The 27898-nt window shown below is 42.2% G+C and overlaps 1 protein-coding gene across 2 annotated transcripts in view; it reads left to right on the forward strand.

Moving 5' to 3' along the window:
- LOC132990301 (plexin-A1-like) overlaps positions 1 to 27898 on the forward strand; it is a 261264-nt gene that overhangs the window by 11850 nt on the left and 221516 nt on the right. For both annotated transcript variants that reach the window (XM_061058473.1, XM_061058474.1), the window contains exon 2: positions 25853 to 27253. In XM_061058473.1, coding sequence (XP_060914456.1) covers positions 26084 to 27253 — 1170 coding nt within the window. In that variant the 5' untranslated portion in view covers positions 25853 to 26083. The remainder of the gene's footprint in view (positions 1 to 25852; positions 27254 to 27898) is intronic.

Here is a 27898-nt window from a genome sequence, read left to right on the forward strand (position 1 = left end):
TTTTACATTTTATGAAATAACCAGACAACAACAACTGGAAAAAAAATCTATTTGTCTCGCTATTTGAAGTGTTCAAAGTTTACCGACATTCACTGGAAAACAGATTTATTTCCAGACCTTTTTAAACTCTTCTGACAAGTAAATGCAGAATTATAAAATTAGCTGTGTCATACTTACTATGAACTAATGAAAACATAGAAGATAAAGGCCTCTGTGTCATGCTGTTAGTGCTTCAAAATAAGCACGTCGAGATTCTTATCTTCTGAGATTTTAAATCGATATTTTTTTTTTCTAATTGGTTTCTCCATACTAAGTGCTAATGCTAGCTCTATAACTCGTATAATGCCAAATGGAGCAGCAAGACATTCAGCCAGTCTCACAGATGACTGGAGTAGATCCTAAAGTAGACATTGTAATTGTTTTGAATAGAAAATAGATTCTGAATCGAATCGTGAGACACCCAAAGACACCCAGCCCTACGTCTCCTCTTCTTTATGAGGATCTTGACTATTCTACTACTAAGTATGTCTCTGGTTCTCAAATGTTTTTTTAAAGTATATGAGTTCATCTATTGCATTTCTTTTTTTTGTAATATTCTATAATAAGTATCCCCTGTGAACACTTGTAGCTCTTATGTGTTTGTTGCAGTTCAGTTTGTTCGGCTTTCTTCACGACGGCTTCACCGATCAGCATTTCAATGGTTGTATCCAGAAGACATATAGAAGTATTCCTGCAAAGTTAAAACTGCAAAACGTTTAACAGTCCACACATTTAGTGAGTTCTAGCTGCAGTGATAGACGGCCAATCATTCATCACAATACATCAATGAAAGCTTAGTGTGATTGGCTGGGACCAGAGGCTGTAAAAAAACATATTTTATTGACCTGGAGTCCAGAATAATCAAATCAGTGTGTTTGATGAAGACAGGTTTAATACTGCGTTCTGCTGGATTGCATTTGAGAGTATCTTAAACATATCAGGTGTAAATATTCGGCCTGAGTAATGAGATGCATTCAAGCGTTTGTTAGACCTCAGAGATACAGATAATGTGTTATTGCTGTGAGAAACACCAAATGTGTAAACTAAAGTTTTTTTCATTTCCAATGATTCTTTTTTGGGACTTTTTTACTTCTGCACACTCTTAGCTTTCTTTTCAGACTTCTTCCACAGCGATTTATCCAAAGTCTTCCTTCACCATCTGCAGCTGTGTAATATGTAATGTTTATTCTTTATGGGTTAAAAATGTTTGACTTAAGTTTGATTGTTTTATCTGAAAATCATTCAATCTACAGACAGATTTCATCTCAAGCAGCTTGTAGTGTTTTTCAGCACTCATGCTTCAATCGGCTCATTCTTGCTCCTCTCCTCTCTCTCTCTCTCCCCGCCCCCCCTTTTCCTCCTCTTCCCTCCCGTTTTTGGCGGCCCCTTTTTTCAGTTCTGGAAATGATTACCGTGCCAGACAGACCAATCAGATAAGGCTGCTGCAGCGGCCGCAGAGGGCCATTGGTCGGGGCGAGAGGTCGCATTCCTCCCTCTCTGATTAGATCCACTCTTCACACTGTTTCACTGTAAACTGTCACAGCTGTGAGAGTGCACACAGGCGCCCAAATCAAGGCTGTAACGTGCTGCGTCGTTATAATTGCTTCAAGAAGATGCTTTGCTGATGTCATCAGAAGTCATCGGGAGTCTCCTGCATAATGTTACTGCATTGATATTTGGTGTTGGGACCCTGCAGCCCGGGGTCCTCACAGCGATGAAGATGCAGACAAACGTCTCTTTATGACACATGAAGTCTGCTTTAATCAGTGATGTCACCCTCATACACGGACATATGTGTCTTTGTGGAAGATTGAAGAATGGATTATTTTTTTGGAATTTGTTTTTTCGTATGCAGCTGTTGTTCTGAAAATCCGTTTCCTAAAAGCCAAAGTGAACCGTACCGAGCTGTGCCAGGCTAAGCCTCCCAACACAGCTAATGGAGCCATGGGTTTTTATGCGTTTGTCCTGGTTTAGCGTTTCTGGCACTTTGCTTCACGCTTGGAGTCACAGCGCATTTTTTCCACATTTTGCAGGCTGGGAGGACAAAAAAAAAAAAAAAAAAGAGGCTGCAGGGCCAGAGCGGGGGCTTTTTTTTAACTCTCCACACACACACATGCAAAGACACACGTTTCTGTTCAGGCCTGTGACCTTTGTTGACCTCTTCACATGCATTCTTGCATACATGCACACACTATTAATGAGATGCTGTTTTTTTTTTTGTATCCTGCATATTTTCGCTTACACAAAATGAGCCTGCGTTGTAATCAGAAATCAGGATTGCTGTCGAGCAGACATGTTTGACATCTGTGTGTTGATTATGTCTTTGCATTTGACGGCTGCTGATGTCTTGTTTATGTGAAATGTGCCTCCTGGCGAAAAGAGTTTGTCAGCTACATTGACACAGTGATGAGGGATTACTACTCCAAATGCGACCAGTTTATCAACTTTCGTCCAAACATCTGGTTCTCTGTGTGAGTGTGAATCAGTGGTGGAGGGCCTGTGGGGAAATGAATGGGGCTGAAACAGTGCGGTGGGGGGGGGGGGGGGGTGGGGGGGTGGGGGGGGGGGGCAGGGGCAGCAGAGCCAGATTAACAGATTTTTATCACCGTAAATGGAACTTGTTTTCACAATCTCCGGAGCTCTCCTTCTCTCTTTCACTCACCAAAAACACACACAGTCACGCAGACATAATTAGTATGCATGAAAGGAGCAGTGTTAGTGTTTCTCTCTCTTCCCACAGACCTGCACTGTTTCAGCAGAGGTGGCTCTGGTATCATGGGTGCTGTTTTTGGTGCGACACCTTTTGGTTAGGGTGATGTTTGTATTTCTAATCAGAAAAGTAAAAAAACAATCTGTTTGGTGATTCAAATTTTAGATCGAAAAAGTTAACCATTACGGATATTGAAGCCAATATTTTGAATTATTTAGATTAAATTGCATGTTCATGGATTTTACACAGATGACCATACAAATAACTGAGAAAGTTTGCATTCCTTGAGCGTTTTCATGCCTAACCTGTTAGGTGTGGTTAAAATGAACTTGAGTCTGATTGCGGATCATTTGTTCTGGTGTGAAAGCTGTCAGTCGAACCCTGGTGGGAACCAAACAACCGTACCGAGACCGTTTGAAAAGTTGGGTCTCAGTCCAATTTTTTATGACTTTTGATGCGGTTCATTTCGTAATAAGAACCCTCTCCATTCATCGCTGCTGAACATGTGTTAGAGACCACAGGCCGTGATGTGACCTGACGGGGCTTCAGAAAACCCTTTGAGTGGATGAGCAGGTCCTGGTTCAGGAGGATTAACGTTGTGTCCTGAACTGTCTTGGTAAGCACCTTCAGCGACTCCAGCACAGCAACTTATTATTTTCCAGGCACAGTTGCACCTCGTTTTCAAATTGTATCGTTTGCCCACAGTGGTAAATGCAAATGATATCTGATGACCAGAGCCAACATCAACCCGTGTGGTCGAAATTGTAAAGTGTCTTTGGAGCAGCGTCATGGAAAACAGGAGTCAACTCGTCTTTGTTTACTGATTTCAGACCGATTAGAGCGCATTACACATTTTAGTCCCTGTATGAACACAGACCAAACTAAAGAGAATTGTGCAACAATAATATTAATTGGTGCATGATTCAGACCAGAGCAAACAAACTACAGGTGTGAAAACACACTCAGACAATAAACCATCAACTAATTATTAACATCATTATTATTAATTGTCAACCACTTCCAGTGCATCCAGGGTTTTGTAAACAATCGAGGTTTGAGCTTCAACTGATGAACAATCATTGAGAGGATAACATTTCTAAATCATTCTATGCAATGTTTTCTGCAAAATCAGAATCCTTTGAAAAAGTTTAGACAAGACTGATGTTTATCTGCGATAGACCAGATCATGTTTGACAGACATGAGTTCAGCTTGTCTTGTTTCTGTTTCTAAGGTTTCAGATGAATGTAGTTTCATTTTGCTTCCACCAGCTTTTTAACCAACATGACAACTGTCCTTCGTAGCCCATGAAAGAATCTCAACGCATGAAGATCTGAAAATATAGCTTCAGACATCTTCTTGTAAAGGAGCTCTTGTCTTTGTAAGGATACTCTTTAGAGAAAGTGCCGACGCCTTCAATCTGTGTGAAATGACACTTCTTTGTGACTTGCTTCATAATATTTCAAAATGTTCCTCTCCCCCTTTTTTCATAAGAAAATTAAAAAAAACCCCATCCTGGATATCTGACAGGACTGCATTTAGACAGAAACCGAGCCAATCAAGTAGAATAAAAAAAATAAAGTGCCATTGAACGTGTTAATAGTTTTCCAGTGCTCTGTGACGGAAACGTTCAAAAAGCTTATGGAGCCAAGCAAAAACAAATCAACACGCGCAGCCTGTGAGAAGTAAAAAAAGTTGGCTGCTGCTGCCTTCCAGGAACTCAAAAAAGTGTAACATTAGCTGATTGAAAGCGAGCCAAACAACTAGAATTTGGGACGCAGGCTTTTTTTTTTTTTTTTTTTAAATGGGAAACTGTCGCGTTTCTAAAACTGGTAACAGCAAACAGATATATGTTTGTTAAAATGGATTATGGCCCCTCATTCTGTGCCAAACACGTCCTGGCAAATAACACTAATGCTTGTTTTCAGGGTGGTGCTTTCACTTCACACCAACGTTTGTCAAAGGCAGAGCTGCTCTAAATACAGGTTTCTTTTTTTTAATAAGTCAATCTTTACAACCAGTTCATCCTGCAGGGTTGCAGGAAGATTTCTGGTGTTGTTATTTTTTCTTTTGACCAGACCGTTCTTGAGTTGCTCTTCTCCATATCTTCGGGTTTATACGTTTCATTTCAACATTGAAGGTCAGCTTTGATTTGATTCGACCTTTATGACTAAGAATTACTTTATTAGCCGCTTCTTTTAGAGTTCACTGTGTCTCACTCTGCATCCAGAGAAGTGCTGCTAATTAGTTCACTCAGCTTATTATTAGAACAGTTTTAAAGGTTTATTTATACAGCTTTTTATGCTCATGTTTAGAGATAGGACAGTGGATAGAGTCAGAAATCAGTGAGCAAAAATACACAAGATTGTGGATTGCATTAACCCAGCGGGGTGATAAAGTCGATTAATCGGTGGGGCTCTAATATTTTTTGTCTTCATTCGATAATAGCTCTAGAAAGAAGTACAGAGTGAGCATATTAACCCCTTAACTTCAGGAGCATTTTGTGATTGTTGAAACATTTTTAGTTGAGCAGAAAGAGGTCACCGCTAAAGCTGAACTTTTTTCCAGGAAGTAGCAGCGTGTCAAGGCTTTAAAGTGTGCAAGCCGATCTAATAAACTTCAGAAAAGTAAAATATTATGACTGATAGGAAGCTAAACGATCTGTCATGATGGACTCTGGTCTTAAGAACCTTGTGAACTCCTCAGGAGATCTTCTCCCAGCATCCTCTGGGGGTCTTGTCTCCCAGGTTTTTAGGGTAGACGGCATGTTTACAGGATTGGATTGCTGCGCAGAGCTCATCCACAGAGGCAGGATCCCTTCAGCCTCTGTCTCTGTCCGTCTCTGTCTGTGCTCTCACGCCCTCCCTGACCCCCAGGCCCTCGGGTGTCCCCCTTCACATGACTGAAGGAAAAACTGTTTAACAGCAGCATCAGGAAGGACTGTAGCTGTAACACAGTCCGACTGAGTATTTATTCAGCAGCAGCAGGTCTCCGGGTGCGGATGGATGATATGAGTAACTCCGATACTTCCAACATGGAGCAGTATTTTCATTTTCCAGCATGAGCCTAGCATGAGCTGCATCAACCGGTCACCATGAGGAGCGCCTGGGGTGTGTGTGTGCTCCCCCACTGACCTCTTTGGCAATCCTTTCAAACAGCTAGAGTTACTTTTGTAAACAGTTGAAGAAAACTGCTCTTATGGAGCTGGGTGGTCATTTCAGGTCTTTTCTAGAGGTCATTCTAAGGTCATTTCCGTCTTCATATTTGACCTACATTATTTGACCAACATATATTTATCGAATCCCTTTTTTATGCACTCATAAATCCACATTCTCATTAGCAACCCAAGAGATAAAACCACGTCATTAAACTATTTTTCTTCTAGAATTCTAGGAATTGATCCGTCCTATTCTAACTCATTAAGTCAGCAATACGGTGCCCTTATAAGGATATTACATGTGCCTATTATTATTATAGGCACATGCACTGTGTGGACTTTCCCACCACAGCAGCCACAAGCTACGCATCCGTCAGACCACTAGTCAAAGATTTACTGTACTCTCCAGATTTAGGTTTTCCAACTAAAATGGTCCTGCTGCATTGGCAAGGGTTCCCATTATCCAAATCCAGGGACAGTTTGAATCCAAATGCATCACGGTATGCATGGTCTGGGTGTGCTGTGGAACCGAAGTGCCCTCTGGGATGAATAACGTTTTCTAAGTCTAAGGCACATCCATAGAGACCAACAGATTCCTTCTCATTTGACACCGCTGTACCAGTTTCCTTCTGTATTTTCTGTAATGGCCGTGAATGAATTCATTTGACTGTGTTTCATCAACGTGCCGACCACACTCTGACCTTTCCATTGTCACCTCACTCAAACCATTTACAACCTTCCATCCACTGGTCCCAGCCTATAATAGCCAATGAGAGCCTCAGTTGAAAATAAGTACCTGCCCTTGTTCTGATGCATCTAATTATTATCAATGCCATGGTATTTCTTTTAGCCAAGGAAATTCTGAAGGTGTGGATCATGCATCTTCAATCAGGAGAGGTGACATTATTTTCAGAGTTGCATTGAAAGTTTTGATAAGTTGATATTTATACCAAGTTAGGATATGAGTCCTGATTTATTTGGAGAAAAAGGACAAATCTATGTAATGTTTGACATTGAACACCCCTAGATAGCTGGGATGGACTGATCCTGAAACAACTGTTAGTTTCTGAAGAAAATAAACAGATCCGGACCCTGACCAGTGTCGGGTTTTCCAAAGTTTCCACAAACTAATGCTAACAGTCTGAAGACTAAACCTCATGATATAACTGAGAGAACATTTGCCGTATCAAGTCGTATGATTTCCACACGCAAAGAAAAGCAGCAAGTTCCGATACATCAGCACTCTCAAGCAGGACAGCTTACATATGCAGCCGATTATTTATGAACCCCCCATGGGCGTATGCCTGCCAAAGTCTACACCTCAGCGCTGCACCCTGCTGAAATATGACTTTAAAGTTTACAAGAGCAAATCATGAATATCTATAGTTGTTACATAGAGCTGCTGAGAGCTGGCCTTCTAGTCCTTATGACTGATATGTATACAGTCAGAGAGCGGGGGGCTGGGGGAGGGGGGGAGGCTTAGGTTAAGAAGTTATGTTAACACGAGCAACTAAAGCATTAGACTGTTCAGAAATCAGATGTGTGTGTTATTGGAAGTGATGTGATTCACAGATGTCTCTACAAAGTCCATGTGCTGCGAGTTTCTGCATTAAAAAAATATGAATTTCTGTCTTTAATCATAATGTGTTTATTATTGTAAACTGGACTCACTGGTCTCCTCCCAGTTGTTTTTTGGCCAGGGCATATCAGGTTAATTCTCGCCTGTCTCTGTCATCCGCTACTCTCCTTTCAAACTAAATTAAATAAAAGTGGAAATCCTTCTTTAGTTATCACGATTTATCATTTCAGTCATGTAGATAAAATCAAACTTATCGGCAGATGCTAAATTGTTAAGAATAAATCCAAAGATCAAGGCACTCTCTTTTCAAACCTGGATACCGCCTTTACTGTCACTGTTTTCCTGAAGACAATATGGGGCGCCTGTGGCTCAGTGGTAGTGTCAGTTGTCTCTCAACCTGATGTTTGATCCCCAGCTCCTGCGGTCACATGCCGAAGTGTTCTTGTGCAAGACACTGAACCCCAAAGTGCTCCGGCTATGCCAGCAACCTGTGAATGTGAGTGTATATGAACGAGACACTTTACATAGAAGCCTCTGCCATCAGTGTGTGAATGGGTGAATGTGACTTGTGATGTAAAAAAGCGTGTTGAGTATCATAAGACTAGAAAAGCACTAAACAAGTTCAAGTTCAAGTCCATTTAGCTTTTACAATTTTGACTCCCTGATGATGTCATAGTTTGTCCTTTTCCAAATTCTGTTCAAACTTACTCACGTCAGCTATGATATTGCTCCTCACTCATTTTTATTCTTCATCGAGTTTAAAAACACAGACTTGTAATGTTTCTTGCAGTGGTCATTGTGGAGAGGGGGATAATTGTAGATAATTAACTTGAACAATTCATTTTCCTGAACTGCTCATGAACCACATCTCAATATGTCTCTTATTTGTCCGGCTGCCCTACATGTCATTATCCTGCAATAACACAGTTGTGATACTTTATTACTCCTTGTGGGTAAATTATCTTTCACTCGCCCACAGGGAGGTCAGAGGTCAGGTTCAGCTGCAGAGCAGCAGCTGCTGAGGAGTCAGCTCTAAACAGCTTGTTTGTTTGCCACCGTGGAGTTAGCTCATCTGGTTCAAGAAGGAAACATCGTCTGCACACCTTCATCAGCTTTGTTTTTATCCAAACAAAAAACATGTAATACTCTGAGATGTACACATGCACAGAGGTCCACCCCTCCCCCCCCCCCCCCCCCCCCTGCAGCAGAGCTGGAATGCTGTCAGCTCTCAGACGTGATAATCAGAACCAGACGCAGCCGCCCGGCATACCGTCCAATCAAAATCAGTCCAACTCAACATCCCCCTCTTCCTCTGTGACTGTAACCTCATGTCAAAAATGTAGATCTACTTTTGATTAGAAGTAGAATCGGAGAACAGTTTCTTCAATGTTTTTCTATCAAGCCCCCCTGGGTGAAGACAAATTAGACTCCAGTCCCTCATTTGATAAGATTCTGTCCCGTAAGGAAAGAGGCCTGTTGTTGATTTAGTGTCAAGTTGAGACTTAAGTGAATTGTTCATCCGTCAGAAATCTGATAATGGTGCTCAGATTGACACATGAACAGACATCACAGCTCGTATTTTGTAACTGGAAACATTTCAATTGAATTACATTATAGTAATATCTGATTTTACCCCATTCCGTGCAGAGCACCTGGATCCCCCCTCGGGGACTCCTTAGGCTTTTAGGGACCAATTTACAACCACAGCATCAGAATATATTATCTGAATATATTGGGACAGGAAGTGAGGGTAGGTCAGACATTTCCTCTGTGGACGCTGGTCATATAATTACTGATGGATTTATGCTGAAACTCTCCTTTAAGAGATGATTTTTTTTGGTTTGGGCCACTCAGTGAGCTTTACTGGTTCAAGTTATTCTATGTGCAAACTGTCGCTGCTGAATAAAAATAAATAAATAAAATATAAATAATTTGTAAAATACTAGTAGAAGTTTTTGAAATTGAATAATTGGGACGAATATCTCGGCTAGTGGAGTTATCTGCTGGCTGAAAGGAGCCAAAAAGAGATGAAAAAATGCTGCTGTCACCTTTGAGTTTGTTAAAGAACATGACTAAAAGGTCACATATTATCCTCCTTTTGACAAGTATAACTGAGGCTCAGAGCTCCCCAAACTATGTCTGTAAAGTTTCTTGTTCTTAATCCACTCTGATCCTGTTTTTGATCATGTCTATAAACCCCTCTATTTCACAGAACAGGCTGTTTCTGTACCTTTAAATATGTAAATGAGCTGTGTCTGACCACGCCCCCTCTCTGGAAGGACTTGGGTGTCTCGGTCTTTCTCTCTCCATGTCCTATTGTTTACAGTGAGAAGGCAGACTCAGAGGGCAGAACAAACACCTAGCTGTGGGAGTGTCACCCACCTGGGGGAGGGGCTACTGCCCTTTGTGATGTCATGAAGGGAAAATCTCCAAACGGCCTGTTTGAGCACACATTTTCTGAAAAGTGGAGCAGGCAGAAGACGGAGAGGATGGACTTTTCTCATCATTGGGGGATTTGTAGACAGACTAGAGACACATGTTAGTGTTAGAGGAACATGGTGAAGTGTATTTTGCATAACATGTGACCTGTAAGTTGGTCAGATCCTGTGCACTGAATTTTGTATTTTCATGCCAGACCAGGGAAATACAACTAAGGGTAGCTCATAAAATTTCAAAATTTCAGAAACATCACCTTTTCATCCCCTTTAAGTAACACGACAGTTTATTTATTAAAAAACTACAGGCAACAGACAACTCTAGTGACATGCTTTAAGGTGGTTTGTTGTGGCTGCCCCAGAAATCTGATGACCACCTTTACTGATAATACTGCTGCCTGGTCTGCTACTGCTGTGAAAAGTTTAACTTTCATATCACTGTGAAAAACCAGGGAGACATTTTGTAAATATCAGAGCTCCTACTAATAAAGCTGATTTATTCATACGTGTTTGAAATCTAATCAAAGAGTCAAACCGGCATCATTTCAGGTTGAGAGCTTCTCTGTGTAATTGAGAAAATCACTGATATTTGGTTCTGTGCTGCTGCTGCTGCTGTTGCATGACCATTGTGAAATCACAGCTTTAGGTGTGGGAAGATTGCAGTCTTTTTTGTGCCTTTATTTTAGAGATAGGACAGTGGAGAGAGTGTGGAATGACATGGAGAAAAGGAGCCATAGGTCGGATAATAACCCGCGTCACCCGCTTGGTGGACTATAGCCCCCACTAACCACTAGGCTACTGACCCCCAGGACAAGCTTATTCAACGAGGGGATTGTTTCTTTTTAGAATGTATGCTTTCTTGTACCACATTCACTCTGAAGATGATCTCACAAAGCCTCTAACACCGCCTGATGGTCACACGGTGCTTAAACACTCAGCTGACAAGCAGCATCTGATTAATTGATAACCAAAACACAAGTTTGATTGCAATGTGAATATTTCTGAGTTCCAGCCTGTCGTCAAACAAAACAAGCAATCTGGAGACGCCACCTTGGGTTCAATTGAACAAAAAGTGCTGTATGAGCAAGCTGATTCATCAGCGTGACCCCGGTGGAGAAAAGAAGGTTGTGTTTAACAGAAGGGAGGAGGAGGAGGAGGAGGAGGAGGAGGAGGAGGAGGAGGAGGAGGAGAGCGAGGGGTTAAACGCTCTGGATTTACGCAAGCTCTTCCTCCATCCGATCTGAACTGCTGTGTGCACTTTAATAAGCACTTTCATTTATATTAAAGATGCAAATGTAGCCTTTTCAGGGAGATTGATATGCATGTGGGGAACGTCTGTCTGTCTGTCTGTCTGTCTGTCTGTGTGTGTGTGTGTGTGTGTGTGTGTGTGTGTGTGTGTGTGTGTGTGTGTGTGTGTGTGTGTGTGTGTGTGTGTGTGTGTGTGTGTGTGTGTGTGTGTGTGTGTGTGTGTGTGTGTGTGTGTGTGTGTGTGTGTGTGTGTGTGTGTGTAGCACTCTATCAGGGTCCTCTGTTCATTAGCCCAGTGTAATTGTGTTAGCCGTGTTGCTGGCAGGGCGGCAAGAAAATATCTGTGTGTAAAGGTCACATCAGAGGAGAGATGACATACGGATAGATGACACACACAGCATCCACAGACAACCCTGCACACACACATCAAACATCTGCACACAGACACACACACTGCCTCACTCTTAGATGCACATGAAGGCATCTTTGGCTGTGTTTGTGAGTGTGTTTGGATGTTTCCTCTTGCCCTAAGGTATGCATATGTCTTAATGTGTGCATGTGTGTGTGTAGGTGTGTGTGAGTGGCTGATTTAAGTGGCAGTGCTTAATCAAGTGTGCTATTCCTCCTCTGTAAGCTTGGCATCTGCAACGTAGGCAGCCGGCTACATTATCTCGTGTGTGTGTGTGTGTGTGTGTGTGTGTGTGTGTGTTGTGTGTGTGTGTGTGTGTGTTCTATATGTGTGTATGGGTGCCTTTTTGTTGGTATTTTTTTTTAAATATACAACATTCAAGTAGGAGTCCTGCTAGAGCCAAGGAAATGTTGCAGTTGAGAGATAAAGGCTTTGAAGAGAGAGGATTAGAAGCATAAATAGCAACATAAACGACAGTTAGAACGAGAACATAAATACACAAACCTACTCGTAAATAACCTCCCTGGGTTTTGCAGATTGTGGGTGTGAGAGCGCTCTTACGTGATCAAGAGTTGCGGCTTGTTATTCTCCATCTGAAACCAAATAACATAACATTCTCTATCATCAACAAGTATTTGACACGATATCAGTTAGGTTTGTACTATTTCCTATCCCGCCTACATGTGTGGGTGAAGAACAGTGTCTGGTTATTGTGCATCTGTGCTGTATTAATACAGGGTCCTTGTTACAACAGCTCTTACAAGTACTTAAATGATGACAATATTATGATTCTTTACTTGACGGGGGAATCATCCTCTGAAAGGCAGCTGTCTTGATTTTGTCTTAGCCCGGCTTACACACCCATGTTAGGCACGGGTTTGGAGGGCTTCAACCGGGGTTGGGCTGAGAGTGGGTTTTGTTGGGCACATAATCAAATGCCAGTTTCAATTTCGATTCTGGCTTCTCAAGATCATAAAAATAAGATAATGGAGATTAAAGGAATCCTGTGCTACATGTCATGTTGCGTTCATTTTGTTTGTTGTTGTTGTTGTGATATTTTCCACTAGAGTACATCACCACTACTCATGAATTGGTCATGATCTTGAGCTGACCCACCTTTTGCAAAAGAACGCCAACAAAGACATCACATGCAGCAGGATGTGCTTTCAAACACAAATCAGTTGGGATTTGACCCTTAAAGTTTTGCTTGTACAGACTTCCATTTTTGTTTTCGTTGAGTGTTTGGGACTCCCACTCCTGCTTGTCCCACCAGCACAGAACTGTGACAGTATCACTCAAGGGTGATGTCAAAGTTGAATGCATTCTGACCTGACTTTTCAGACTGAGGTCGCATTGCAAAAGAGCCAATCCTCCGATTTAAGGCCACTTATGAATCTGACTGAATGTGCTGAAAAAACCCCATATCTGAGTTACATACAGTATGAGCAAAAAAAAAATCAGATTTGGGTCACCCTTGCCTGCTAGGCTGGTTGTTCTTGCCGACATGTGGTCATACATATTAATTAGACCATGTAAATAGAAAACATTAGTAACGTATGTGTCCTTAGTGGGTTGCGTTCTACCCTATATGAGCCCTATATACAGTAAAACCCATCATCAACCCATCTGGGCTGATCCGTGCTTCAACGGAAACTGAGGCCAAAAGTGATTAGGTCCCTGTTGGGGTTTTCTATATTTGGCCCTGTGTTGGTCTACTGGGGGGGCTGGTTGATTGCAAGACTTGGGAATTGTTTTTTTTTAAATAAAATATACGCATGTTGAACGACCAGTTGCAGATATTTTGGTTGCATTTCCATCTATGGTTACATATTAGGCTGATTGTTGTTTTGCCTGTAGTCGGTGTGGTCTCGATGACGAATGGTGCGTCAGCCTCAGTCTCTATCACCAGGGTTAAGATTAAAATAACCACATTTATTAAAACTTCATCATCCATACAAAATGAACGATGTTTCAAAGCTACGTAGCTTAGCTTAGGTTCTCAGATTGTGTGATGTCCTTCCCACAAAGCCACTTAATTAACAGTCAACTATCTATCTATCATTACAATGTGGTATCATTGTGATAATTGATCATGGAGACATTGGGATAGTCATTACTTTTTGTGTTTTCATATTTGGTTCATGAGATTTGGTAGAAAATGTATAATGTTTTTCTGGTAGATTGTAAACTGTCATGGGGTGTTTTTTGGGATGGCTCCATTACTGAAAATATTGATGTTTCAAAACTATACATCCATCAATCCATCCATTATCTACACTGCTTTTCCGGTTTGGGGTCGCAGGGGCCTGGAGCTGATCCCAGCTGTCATTGGATGAGAGGCGTGGTTACACCCTGAACTGTGCGCAAGTCAATCACAGGGCGGACATATGAGGGACAACCAGCCACTCTCACATGTGAGAGTCACCAGTTAACCTAACGAGCATGTCTTTGGACTGTGGGAGGAAGCATGCATGGGGAGAACATGCAACCTCCACACAGAGAGGGAATTGGAACCAGGAACCTCCTCGCTGTGAGGCACAAAACTACACAAATGTACCGAACTTCATGCTTGAAAATAAAGGGAACATTCCTTTACATGCATCCTGCACCTTTGTAGAAAATACTTAAACCATCAGGACTTTTTTTTCTCTATGCAAGCTTCCTCTCTGGCTTCATAGGAAATGAGCAACAGGTTCATGCTCAAAGTCTGCCAACCAATTTTTTTACCAAGCAGCTTGATTTTTAGAACCATGAAGCACCCTCAAACGTTGGTTGGTGACCTGCCTGAGTGGCTGATGGAGTAGGCAATTACCAAAATTTTCCAGCATTTGGCTCAACACTGCAAAATTTTTTCACTCTTGTTGCACATTACAGCCAAAAGGCTTCCATCAAATTATCTGCAGCAGGAGTTATTTTAACCCTCGTGCTTTCTCTCTAACTGATTTTAACACAACAATGGGGCTTTTACATTTGCAGAAAACTAAAAAAAAAATAACTTGCAGGAAGCAGCTGTATGAACGTCTGATTTTTAGTCTCCTGCAGTGAGGTGCATTATGGGAAAGGCCAGGTCAGGAGAAATTATCTATATATTTTCAGGAGTGCATGTGAAAACAGGCTAACCAGTTGATATCAACCCGGTATATAGTCTGTGTTACAGCTCTGTGAGTTTCTTTTAACACAGCGTGAGAAAAAAGTCTCTGAACCAAGATAAAGTGTGATGCTCCTCTCGCCTCCAGATATGAGACTACATTGTGCACTTAGTTTCCCATCTGTCTCCTCACAGACCTATCAGCATCAAGACCTCCCTCTCTCCCTCCTTTTGTCCCTGTGTCACTGTTTCTATTCTACTGTCTGTTTTTTTTCCTTATGCATGTACACACAAAAGCACAGATTTCATTGCAGCGATTTTTTCCCTCTCCCTCGCTTGGAATAATTTGACTGTGCAGTTTCTCTTTTTGTTTTCTCTTTCTTTCCATCTCTCCATCCTTCATTGCTTTCCTCCTCTCATTTTCTTAAACTGCAAAATTGCCGTTCTGCGGTTGGGAGCCAGCTTCGATTATCTACGCCAAATTCCCTGATAAAGAACTGTGTTTCTGGGCCTATTCAAGCACTTAAAGCCCCTCTAAATGGCTTTAGCTGCAGGGTCTCCTCTTTGGAGACTTTATACACACACACACACTCACATAAACACTCCAGTGCAGCGAGTTCAACACCCATCATGGGAATGATCCAACTACAGAGTCATTTCTCTTTTTTAAGGTTTGTCAGCACATACAAATCTTTCTCTCTCTCTCTCTTACTTCCTCTCTCTTTACCACACACACACACACACACACACACACACACACACAAACACAGACTGTACCATTCCTACCCGTTCACATCAGCATCTGTTGACAGGCTGTCGGACAGTCAGTGTGTTTGTCCATGTGTTGACAGAAGAGTTTGTGCGTTAGTGACAGGAAATGTTTGTGTATTTGAATAAAGGAAACTGTCCTCCTGGGGGAAAAGAAAGCATGTATCATTTGTTCAAACAGCTCGGATGTTTAAATTAAATTAAGTGTTTATGGGGCTATGTTTGTGACTGATGGAGAGTGTTTGACTTTGAAGCAGGAAATGACCTCACCCTGCCTGCTTCTGGGTTTTATGCTAAGCGAAGAACTTCCCTTTAGAAGACATGAGTCCAGACATTGATACAGCCCATCTTTTTTTAAGCAACTGTGGGACAACAGACACCAGATAAAAAAATCTTAAATGTGTACTCTGTACAGCTGCAGCAGGAGTCAGAATTTCGTTCATTGCTTTGGGGAGTTTGGGAAATTGACCACCTGCAGTCACTGGATCAATCTTCCTTTTATTAATACCTGAAGCTGCAGGGTCATTAAGAGGTTGTGTCTGACCTGCTTGACCCCCATTTCCCCCACAAAAAAGTACTTAACCAACCAAAAGGTATCAAACGATGGGACAGATAGTGACATCAATGCTTCCTCAATAACTCTTTTAAAACATTAAGTGATCTGTAACAGTGGTGTTGCTGCAGATTATTAAATGTACTTATCACAGAAACGTTTTTTTAATCCCAGAGGCTGGATCAGAAGTCTCATAAGAGTTATTGTCAGGACACTTTTTAGTAATACTGAGAAACTTGTGTCACTTTGTTGTTTGATATAAGGACAGTTTAATTATCTATGTCTTCAGAAAACAAGCTTTCACTTCCTCAGATAGACATTTTAATCTTTTCTATATGGAGGTGGTTGATTGCCCCCCCCCCCCCCCCCCTCTCCCCCTTCACCCTATACTTAGCAGCATACTGACCTGTAGTCCTATAGGGTAGCAGTAATCAGACATGTGCTTCCTCTGATACACCAGCACAACATCAGCTTCTTATCCGTACCTGCCACAGAGGAGCTACATCTGGAGAGCATAATGCGCGTATGGTTTTATGCTAGCCCCCCCCCCCCCCTGATTCAGTCCCAGAAACACTGGACAGCTCTACCTCCATGATGTGGGAATTCATGCTTTTGGTTTTACTCGTTTCTTGTTTTTATGTTTGTTTGAGTAGCTACTCTGCCTTTACCCTCCATGCTTTCATTCAGCTGAGATAAATACTAGAAATGTGTCGGCAAACACTCACACAAACACATCAGGTACCAGTTGATGGATCCAGAGATCTGACGCAACAAAGCACTGTTAGCACACTCGCAATTTCTGTGGATGAAAGTTGCTATTGACATTTCTGCTGATAAAGCATCCAAACAAAACCATTGAATTTTCAACAACTCTTATCAAATCTGAGTAATGTTGTGTTGTGGTGGAGTAGCCTGTTGTGTTTTTTTAGAGAGACAGTTGCATTGACAGAGTTAATGATACAGCACAACAACCATTTCCATGCATATGTTGTGTAGGAAGCAGCACTGTTACTTTTTGGCCTTTTCAAATTCTCCATTTCTACAAATTACTGGAATGAAAGCCGTTTCCTGGCTACATGCACGCTATGCTTTGGCCCAGTTGCCATTTGATTAAATTAATCTTAAAATAAAACCAAAGAAGAAAGTCCTCTTGGCTGTGTTGACATTCAGAAATCCATTTAAAGGTTCCAGTACCACTTGGCCTTGCTGCACTTTTATTATAAAACCAAAAAAAGAGGGCTAAAATAAAAGGAACAGCTGGCCTTTAAAGAAAGAATGTGAGACTTTTTGATCCAGTAGATGTCGCCCTTGAGCCCCAGCATTAAACCAAAACAAACTTCTGTTTGGCCACCTTCACCATACTGAAGCCTCCACTCTCCTCCAGGGACACACCTCCAACCCCCCTATCCACTCGTGCTCACATGAAGGAGTTAAGCTCAAGAGGCGGACTAAATCATCCTTTGCTCGAGCTTCAATCACCTGTGGCCTGCATTCTTGTGTTAGCATGCTAATGTTAGCGCTCTTTAGTTAGCTCGTAGCTTCACATGGCATGTAAATTTACACGGAAAGACCTTGATCTAAAGACACTTATGTAACATTCAAATGGGCAGTGAGTTTCTATAGTCCTTGACTAAAACAGCTTTTATACACAAGGGGAGGAGCCGGCCGTCCCGTCCATGTAAACACGGCTTTGACAACAACACAGCCAGCGGGACTCGAGCTTCTCACTCATTGTAGACAGTCATGACTCAGAGACACATTTACACAGGATAGACATGATTTCTGCTTTATTTATGTGTAAAATGTGGGACATTCGTCCTCTAAATACTTAACTGGTATGTTGCACAAGACGTTTAATTTGGGCAAGTATCTATAGCTAAACCTGGTTCATTGCACAAAAGTAGTTTTTTGTGCAGCAGCTAATTTGTAACAGCAGACAGGATGAGTTCTCGATCAATAGTGTCACTGGTTGTTAAGCAGATATCCAAGCTCATGTGATTTGTCCATTACAGGGTGCAAAAACAAGCTTACCACAGTTGTCAGGATTTAACTTTATCTGAAAAATCCTTAAATCCCTCCACTCTGGAGAGCTGGGAGACAGAGTAAGCGTATTGTAGAGGAGACTCAGTCAGATTAGGAATGATTAAGGCTCAACCACTCAACCCTGTTCAGTGTAGATTTACAGCGCTCTGTCTCAATGAGTGATGGCTGAGCTGCACCTGTCAGCCTGTCTAAGTGAGTCTTTGTATCTGCGGCTGCACATGCGCCAGTGTGTACAGTATCTGTGTCTGTGTTTATGAAGGTGTTTCCATGCATATGAATGTGCATCCGGGTGGGTTTTCTGTATGTGTGTCTGTTTTATTACAAACGTTTGCATAAATGCATTTGGACGCACGTGTTCCTACAGTATGCAAGCATCTGTTTCCCTGCATGTGCTTGTGTGTTTGAATATTTTTGCTGAATGGAGCCGAGTCATTGTACCGTCTGCGCCTTCCTGCTAATCCCTTTAGTGGTTAAACACACGACGACACACTGGGATGCACATTGTTTTTTTTTTTCCCCTTCCTAAAAACAAAGAATTATTTTACGCTGAATGATTGCCATATAAATTAAGTGTGTGTGTGTGTGTGTGTGTGTGTGTGTGTGTGTGTGTGTGTGTGTGTGTGTGTGTGTGTGTGTGTGTGTGTGTGTGTGTGTGTGTGTGTGTGTGTGTGTGTGTGTGTGTGTGGGGAATGAGGTTAAAGCTGCATGCTTTTGCTTGCTTGTGCATTCAGCTGTCTGGGTATTCAGTCCAGGAATGCAAACTGTAAATGAAGTCGCTGTATGCTGCAGCAGCCCACTTTCACAAACCACATTCTCTTTACTTCTTCAGCCTGACACAAAGCACTTACTTCATGTCATTCCCTTCACATGCGAGTAGAAGGCCCAATTAGTTGAGTTGAAATGGCACTCGTTATCTAATTAGTTTTTGCTTAAAAAGCTTAAACATGACAAGCGGCAACAGCATGTGTGTGTTGAGTCGAGCTAACCTGGCGTGGAATATAAACAGAACATGAAAGCCTTTTATTACATCTCAAAATCTTGTTTTGTTTCCTAAAGTGTGACAGCATCTTAGAACAAAGCAGATTACACCTGATAATCTCCCTGAATGTGAGGAACATGACACTTCTTAGATAAAAGTTTAGTCCTAATTGGGAGTATTTTGGCTCACCTTTCTGACACATGTATAAATAAAATACAGGGCCTTGTTCCAGGTCTTTTTAAAAACAGGCAGTGCGTGTGTATCCTTTCACCTTAATCAAGCTGCTTCCTCCCTTCCTTCCTTCCTGACTGTATTTTCTTATCGGTCTGGCTCTTAAAGCCAGGAGACGATGCTGTGAGTCGACTACAGTCTGCAGTGTTAGCACTGGTCAATATTACGTCTTTCGAGAAAATAGATTCCAAATAGAAATCTCCTCACGTTCAAGTGCATGTCCGCCTCCTGGCCTTCGTTCTCATCAACTCTTTCTCCTTCTCTCCTCCGTCCTCGTCTGACCTCAACTGTAACTTTGACTCCCGGACCATCTGTTGCAGGAGGCCTGCAGTTTTAAAACAAATTGATGACATTAGATTCTGTACACATGCAATGAGACATCTGTTGCAGCTAAGAAAATCATGTAATTGTCAGACTTTTTGTAAAAAGTGATATTAAATACTGTCTCACTAGTCCCATCCCCGTCTCTTCAGATTTACAGTCAATATACAATATCATTAATTAAACCAAAAGGAAACAATATTATGCATTTCTTTTGATTTGCTTTTGCATGAACATTTTTTTTAGTGTTTGTAAATGAGACTGAACTGTTTCGAAAGATGTTCAAGATGTAACAAAAAGGGACAGCACTTGTAAAACAGCTGCAACACCAGTATAGGTCACAAGCTCCATATAGGTAAGCTTCAGGTTCACATATGTTTAGCTTTATATTTTAATGGGACAAAACACAAAGGTTCAGGATGCATGTATGCATATATTTCTGTGAGTACTTATTTACGGCAATTCTTGAGTCTCTTGGGGCCCTTCGCAAATTTCCCAGGGTCCCCTCCAAGGGTGACTCTGACTCCCGGCAACTCACACTTTAGTCAGTCTCGACAAGCATAGCTGGATACACACTAGGCTGCTCTGCTAGTGATAGGTAAAACAATGTTTGATGTCCAAGAACAAACACATAACATCATACAAGTGGAAGTTGTCTCACCTTCATAGTTAATGTTAGATTTGCAGCATTCAGTAATTTACTATTATTTTAAATTGTCATTATCTGCTCCAGTTACCACTGCTTAGCATTCTTTGTCCTCTTCCTCTTTCTTGTTTTCTCTCCCCCAGTGTGTGGGAGTGAGCAGGAGAGGATAATTCCTCTTCATTTCCCTTTGTTGACTTTCATTGACAAACTTCGGTTTTCACAGGAATAACTCATGCGACTCTTTGCAGCTCAACAAGAGTTAGTGCTGTCGGATTGGGGGCCCCCTGAGGGAGGTGTCATCTCCGACTTTGCACACTTTGAGCCACTGCTGTGGTTTAAGATTTGTCAGCCCTTCGGGGCCCCCCTACTGTACTTGGCTGAGGCCCCAAGCAGTTGCCTGCTGATGTGTTCCTGTTGACAAGCCTCTGCTTTGAATATGGCGTCTTTGACCGTGTTGCTTCTGGATCATGCTATTGACTGCCGGTAGACAACAATTTGTTAAACACTCCTGTGGACAATACTTTCTGAATTTACATCCCAATCATCCCAAATTATGAGTGAGTGTTTGTGTTTTTTTAGCGACTTTGGGATACTAGAATCAAAATCTATAACCTCTTTGATTCTTCAATTTGTCCTACTATCTTAAGATTTAGTGGTTTTATTTTTGAATGTTGAGAAACAGTAATGTTTACCGGACAACAGAGAACATGTCGCCCCTTTTTAATGCACAAAAATCTCCCTCCAGCTCGGTCATGATGTTGTCGGTGATTATATTTCCAAAGAGCCTTAGGTGTGTGAGTCAACAGAAGATCCTCTCTGGGATTTCTGTGGCTCCTCACCCCAGTTCTCAAAGTTCAATTAGTTCAATCAAGTAATATCTTCATTTTTGATGATCTTTAAAAGCAGAGCCAATCAGATGACAGCTGTACACTGAGTGATATAAAACCAATATCTGGTTTCATCAACTCAAAATGATGCTTGTGTCCTTTATGTATCATTTGTCTTTTGGGGGATGATTACCAATTTCTACCTTTGTGTTGAACTCAATGTCATAATCCACAAACTGATCAGATTTCCAATTTAAATGTTAATTATTTCAATAAGCCGTTGTCAAATGTCTTATACTCGACAAATGTGCCAGATATTCTTTGTCATAAAGTTCAGAGCAAAGAAAAGCTTATAATCTTCACTTTTTAAAACCTTTCTGGTCTCACACTAAATGATCGATCAGCGGTCATAAAGCTGATCAGCGACTTCACTAAATGTTTCAGCTATTGAGGTAAAACTTCTGCACTGAGCTCTGTGACACCTTGGGGTTAACATGTGTCGAGCCTTCAGGGCTGCCTTCACATGATCAGCAGTCTGAGAGGCCCCTCACTGTTGGCTTTGATGCAGACTCAGTCCTGAAAACACAACTCAAGGCTGCAGAAAAGCCAATAAACATTTCATTTTTAATTCTCTCTCTCTCTGAGACTCTCGCATGATTTCTTCATGTTCGAGGACCTTGGTAAGCCGTAGACTGGCTGCAAACATTTTGAAAATTCAGCAGCAAACAAATTTAAAGTTTGAAAAACTAATTTAACTTTCAGCACGGGGAGGCAAAACAACTTGAACTTCTGTCATGAGATGTACAACCAGAGCGTTGTTACAAAGGATGAGCCGCTAATGCTGCTGTAGGCGCAGTGTCACGGGTTGACTTCTGACTTCATTATACATTTCAAAGGTTCATTTGACTCCATCAGCTGAGTCATACAAGCTGCTATCAGGGTGATTCTCCAACATTTTCTGTCTTCATTGCACTTCTTCCAGAGCAAAAAAATGTTTAAAATAGATCAATGTAAATGTTTAAATGTTGCCTTTGGTCTGCACAGTTATATATGCTTTGTGTACATACAGTTTATGCACAGGCGGATATGTTTGGACGTGTGTCTGCGTGTGTTTTTGTAGTTAATAAGATTGAACAGATGCAGGATGCACACACACACACACACACACACACACAGACAAACACACAGTCTAGCATGGATCGACTGAGGCCAGCAGGCAGCGATGTGAGCTCCATGCTAAAGAAGTGGTGTGTATAAATTTGCCTAAGTGTTTGGCCAAGGTCTGGGGCTGTGTGTGCAATCGATGTGCCAACAGCAATAAATCAGAGGGATGGACCTGAACGCCTCGACAGCTTCATCTGATGTGGCAGGTGGGCTTCAGGATGGCCCTGACACACACACACACACACACACACACACACACACTCTCCCAGAAGTGAAGGCCCAGCTAGTTCAAGGTTCTCTTGGATCAGATGAGATGCTGATCAGTTGGAATACATTTAATGATGCGATACATCAAGTGATAACATTTTGTCACATTTTTATGATAAGAGAAAGAGACTTTAGAAGCTTGGATTCAAGTATAGATGGAATTATGTCGGGTTGCACAAATGCTATGGTGTCCCTGAGCGTGACTGAAAACATCCTCTATGAAATATTTGTCGAATAGAGGGATTTATTTTTTGAATATTTGATGTTATTTTGGCTTTTATGCCTTAATTAGAGAGAACAGTGGATGGAGTAGGGAATCAGGAGAGAGAGTGGAGAATGACATGTGTGAAAGGAGCTGCAAGTGACTTTAACCACTTGGAGGAATGTCTGTACATGAGGCACGATTTAACCGCTAGTCCATCTGTGGCATGTGCTTTTTCTCCTTATTCTCTGATCCATGAACTATTTCGACAAACAAATATGTAGGGGCCTCTAATTGAGAAAATGTCTTTATCTTTCTAAACGTGCAGCAACACCGAGCTAGGAAAAGGGGCTGGGCCTTAAATTGGGATGGGCTTTTATTTTGAAGTTTTACTGTATTTATTTTTGTATTATTAACATGACAATTTTAAGAAAAAGTCCAACCATAAACTTGTGGTCACTGGGGACAGCACTGTGCCCCTACTGCCTACTTCATCAGTTACATGGCACCACCTGTAGATGGAGTGTGAAAAGGTTGTGATCATTCGGCTTTATTTGAGAGACCATTATGACTAATTTCCAAATATCACAGATTCACCATGTTGAAATATTTTGTCTTATTTTCCTTTCCGTCGTTGTCGATACCGTGAGTCACTTTCCCCACACACATGTCTTTCTTGAAAAACTCTTTTGTGATCTAATTCAATCATTAAAGCAAACTCATCTCTCATCTTTCATCTTTTTAGTTTCAGTTTCGTCAAACAGCTCCTCGCATTATCGGCTCTCAGCGCCACTGGCTACTGAAGCTCCAGTACGGCCACAGAGTCAGTGTGGGCTGCTTTGTTTCAGATTATTTTTAGAATTTGTAAAACACATCAGAGAAGATGAGATGAAACGTGCTGCAAAAATAACCGTCTTTACAGGCTTTTAGTATCAAGAGTGTAATTTACTCATGTCTACTGAAGCTTCTGTTCATTGTTGTGTAAGTGCATGGGTGGTGCATGAGTGTGTGTGTGTGTGTGTGTGTGTGTGTGTGTGGGGGAAGGTCTGTTTTATGTCAATTATGCCAAAGAATGAGCGTGTAATAGTGTATGAAAATACTTTTGACCACATACTGTACTTGTGTGTAGTACGGTCACATTTGTGTGTGTGTGTGTGTGCCTAACAGAAGCAGCATTGTCCTGATGGGACAGCCTACAGCATCGTCATCCGGGGCCACTATAATCATGGCTCGGCTGGAGATGAAAGACACTATTGACGAGAGGTGAAGTGTCTTAGACAGAGAGAGGGAGCGAGAGAGAGAGAGAGAGAGGAATGTAATGAAAGGAAGGAATGAGAAACGGCAGCCGAAACAAGAGATGGGAATAATTTGCTGACCAAACTTCATTATGAAATAAGCCCTTTACCCCGTGCTCTGCGTTTGGCCAAACTTAAAACGATGATCTAATACAAAGGAGGCTGGACAGCATCAGGCTGCGCATTACTTTTTTTATAACAGGCTGACACCATGGATGATTGTGACAACCGGATATCCTTGTTACAAGATGATGCCAATTCATTTTTCATTCGCTGAAAAGTTGTCCTCCCTTTCTGGTGGGCTTCCTCTCAGTCTGGTTTGGGAAATAACTTTAAATTCATTTCCCCCACTTTATTTTTGAGATGATGTTCAGAAACGTGTGTTGACTTTTGGCTCGGAGAATGTTGTAGAAATGATGCATCATATAATTGATGGAAGTTTATAAGTCCACATTGAAGGATGTCAGGAATGTTACAGGTGTGCTGCTTTTAATTTGGCTGTGTGGGCTTTTTTTTGTGTGTTTCAGTTCCCCTAGTTGAGCTCTGAGACAAACTGTTTGCACGGTTGACTCTGTAAGGGTGTCGAGCTCTACTGTTACTTAACGATGGAGATTGAAATTGAATGAATTTGGTTGTTTGGATGATTACATTTGAAGTGAAATGAAGATGGAGCTTAGGCATATAAACAGGTTTAGGGTATTTTCTGATGTTGTTTGCTGTTTTGACATGGGATAAGACTTCCTGATATCAACAAGTTTCAGTAAATCTTCCCAAAATGGAATCCAATTGGATGCTGAGGTTGCAATATTTGAACTAAAACTGTCGTCCCTGCATTCTGAGTGTTGAATGCTTTGCCTCTGTTCAACCACAAAAAGCATTCAATACCTCAAAATGAATCTTCAGCCTCACAGGAAGTGATGAAAAAAGGCTCAAATGTGTAAACACATGTGGAGCCAACATGTTCTTGCAGGACACTATTTCTTGCTCCTCGGTGCATTCAAGGATAGGCCCCAGCCTGTGGTGACCCTGAACCTGGAGAGGGGGATATAAAAATGGATAGATGGTCCGTCTCCCTTTCTTTTTTCTCTTCATATTTTTCTTGGTTTTCACCTTTCACAATCTTTGCCACCATCTCCACGTCTCTTATATTGAACTGGTATGAAGCCAAGTAGCTTTCACTTCCCTCTCCTTCTCACTGATTCTTCTGTTTTTATCGCTCTGGATCAGTTCTCTTCTCTTCTCTTTCTTTTTCAAACGCAGATCTTTATTTCGCTGCTCTGTTGCTCCCAAGTACGTATACTATAGGATTCTCCCTGCAGCCGTACTTGTAATTTATGGATGTTTGTTTACCTGCTCTCACTATGCAGCACATCACCGGCTCGCCCTGCATTTTTGTATGATGGTCGGCTTTTTTTTATCTTGTATACACCTGCTGTTTCTCAGTACACCTACCTGTTTCCCTACGTGCTGACACTGTTGCGTCACAGGTTGCACTTTATGTGTATTTCTAGCGCTTCTGTATGTCTGTGTGTGTGTACGCGCGTTGTCGGCTAGATCCTTTTAATACCTCCAGACAATCGATACGCTGAGGAGAAATGTTCGGCCCTGTCTGCTTTTTAAAAGATGCACTCCACAGAGTGGTGCGAGCCAAGAGTCGAGAAGTCAATAAAACAAAGCCGATAGTGCCCTCATTTGTTTTTTTGGTCTTCAGCACCGTGGCCTCCGAGTCTGGGGGCCGTGGGCGAATATTTAGTGTCTTGTCATTTCGCTACAAACAAATAAATCCTTTTGTCAGATCTGTGGAAGTGCAGAACACAAGTCCATGAATATATTGACATCTCTGTTTGCTAAGATTTTTCCTTTTCTCTCTCTTTTATTTTATTTTTTCCCCAGGGCTGGCGGTGGACGAGGCTGAGGGTCAGGGGACGAGGTTATAAAAAAACAACAGCGGAGAAAGGAGGAGGAAAAGACAAAAAAAGGGAAGTTGATTGTTTGGAAACTCTTCTTTTGTATCATCGTACCCTGCAGTCCTGTAAGGCGCCGACTGACCCTGAAGAGGATTACACACTGAAAAATACACTCCCAACACCTACCCGCTCACACCTCCCCTTTCCCCTCACCATCATGTCCTCCCACCTCCCACCTTTTCTCATCCTCCCCGTCCTCTTGCTTCTCCTCTCCCCTTCCATGCCCTCAAAAACCGTCCCTTCCTTCTCCTCCCTCCTCTCGTTCTCCCCGCCAGAAGGTGGTCTCACGCATTTAGTCGTCAATAACAAAACGGGCGAGGTCTACCTGGGCGCCGTCAACTGGATCTACAAGCTGTCCAGCAACCTGACCAAGCTCAGAAGCCATGTCACCGGCCCAGTCACGGACAACCCTCGCTGCTACCCTCCCCCTGGTGTCCAGTCCTGCCCCCATGAGCTGGTGCTGACCTCTAATGTTAATAAACTCCTGCTACTTGACGCTGCCCACAACCGCTTAATCGCCTGTGGGAGCACTTCCCAGGGAATATGCCAGTTCCTGCGTCTGGATGATTTGTTCAAGCTTGGCGAGCCCCACCACCGCAAAGAGCACTATCTATCCAGTGTTGCTGAGGCAGGCACCATGTCTGGAGTGGTCATCTCCCCGGATCTCTTCGGGGGAGGTGGCAAACTTTTTGTCGGCACTCCCATCGACGGGAAATCCGAGTACTTCCCAACGCTGTCGAGCCGGAAGTTAATGTCCAACGAGGAGAACGCTGACATGTTCAGCTTCGTCTATCAGGATGAGTTTGTGTCCTCGCAGCTGAAGATTCCCTCGGACACACTCTCCAAGTTCCCCGCCTTCGACATCTTCTACATTTATGGCTTCAACAGCGAGCAGTTTGTGTATTATCTCACCTTACAGCTGGATACTCAGCTGACCTCACCAGATGCGAGCAGCGAGCAATTCTTCACCTCCAAAATTGTCCGCCTGTGTGTGGACGATCCCAAGTTCTATTCCTATGTCGAGTTCCCCATCGGCTGCACCAAGGATGGAGTGGAGTACCGCTTGGTTCAGGATGCTTATTTGGCCAAGCCCGGGATTCGGCTGGCTCGTTCGCTCGGTATTCAGGAGCACGAGGAGGTTCTCTTTACTGTATTCGCTCAGGGTCAGAAGAACAGAGCTAAGCCGCCCAAGGAGTCGGCTTTGTGTCTGTTCACAATGAGGAGGATAAAAGAGAAGATTAAAGAGAGGATTCAGTCGTGCTACAGAGGAGAGGGGAAACTCTCCCTGCCCTGGCTGCTCAACAAGGAGCTGGCCTGCATCAACTCGGTGAGTGTTTGAGACAAGTCGCTCCGAGAATATTTACTGTGGTCATGCGTTTTCATGAAGAATGTGTTTTATTCCAAATTTGGTTGTTTGGTTTGTTTTTGTGTGTGTTACAGAATAGGCTGGTTCACGTCAATCACAACAAGTTGAGGTCACAGATGTTAGGACGTAGAATAAGGTTGGGTTGGACTCCTCGTCTTCACCTTGAAAGTTACCAGCAGCATTTAAGTTGTGATGCCTTTAGGGTGTTTTCAAATTTAGCCATTTAATAAAAGTTTTGCCCAGTTAAATAGTTAATTTACACAAGTGGTAGAGGTGCACCGATTGTGAAAATCAGGGCTGATAGCAATTCTGATGTTAACTGATTGACAAAACAAAATTTGCCCCTGTTTCTCTAATGACCAATGCCCAAATCTCCACCCTGGCCAAAAAAAGTTTTTAAAGGTTTATGTTTGGGCTTTATTTAGAGATAGGACAGTGGATAGATTCAGAAATCGTAGAGAGTGAGGAACGACATGCAGATTGGTAGCCACAGGTCGGATTTGAAACCGGGCCGCCTTCATAGAGGACTATATCTTTCATCTTCAACACTATAGGCTACATGCACCTCCCCCACTCCTGGCAAACTGGCAGATTACTAAGCCTCCA

Source organism: Labrus mixtus, chromosome 15 (genome assembly GCF_963584025.1).
Source record: "Labrus mixtus chromosome 15, fLabMix1.1, whole genome shotgun sequence".
Taxonomy (NCBI): Eukaryota; Metazoa; Chordata; class Actinopteri; order Labriformes; family Labridae; genus Labrus; species Labrus mixtus.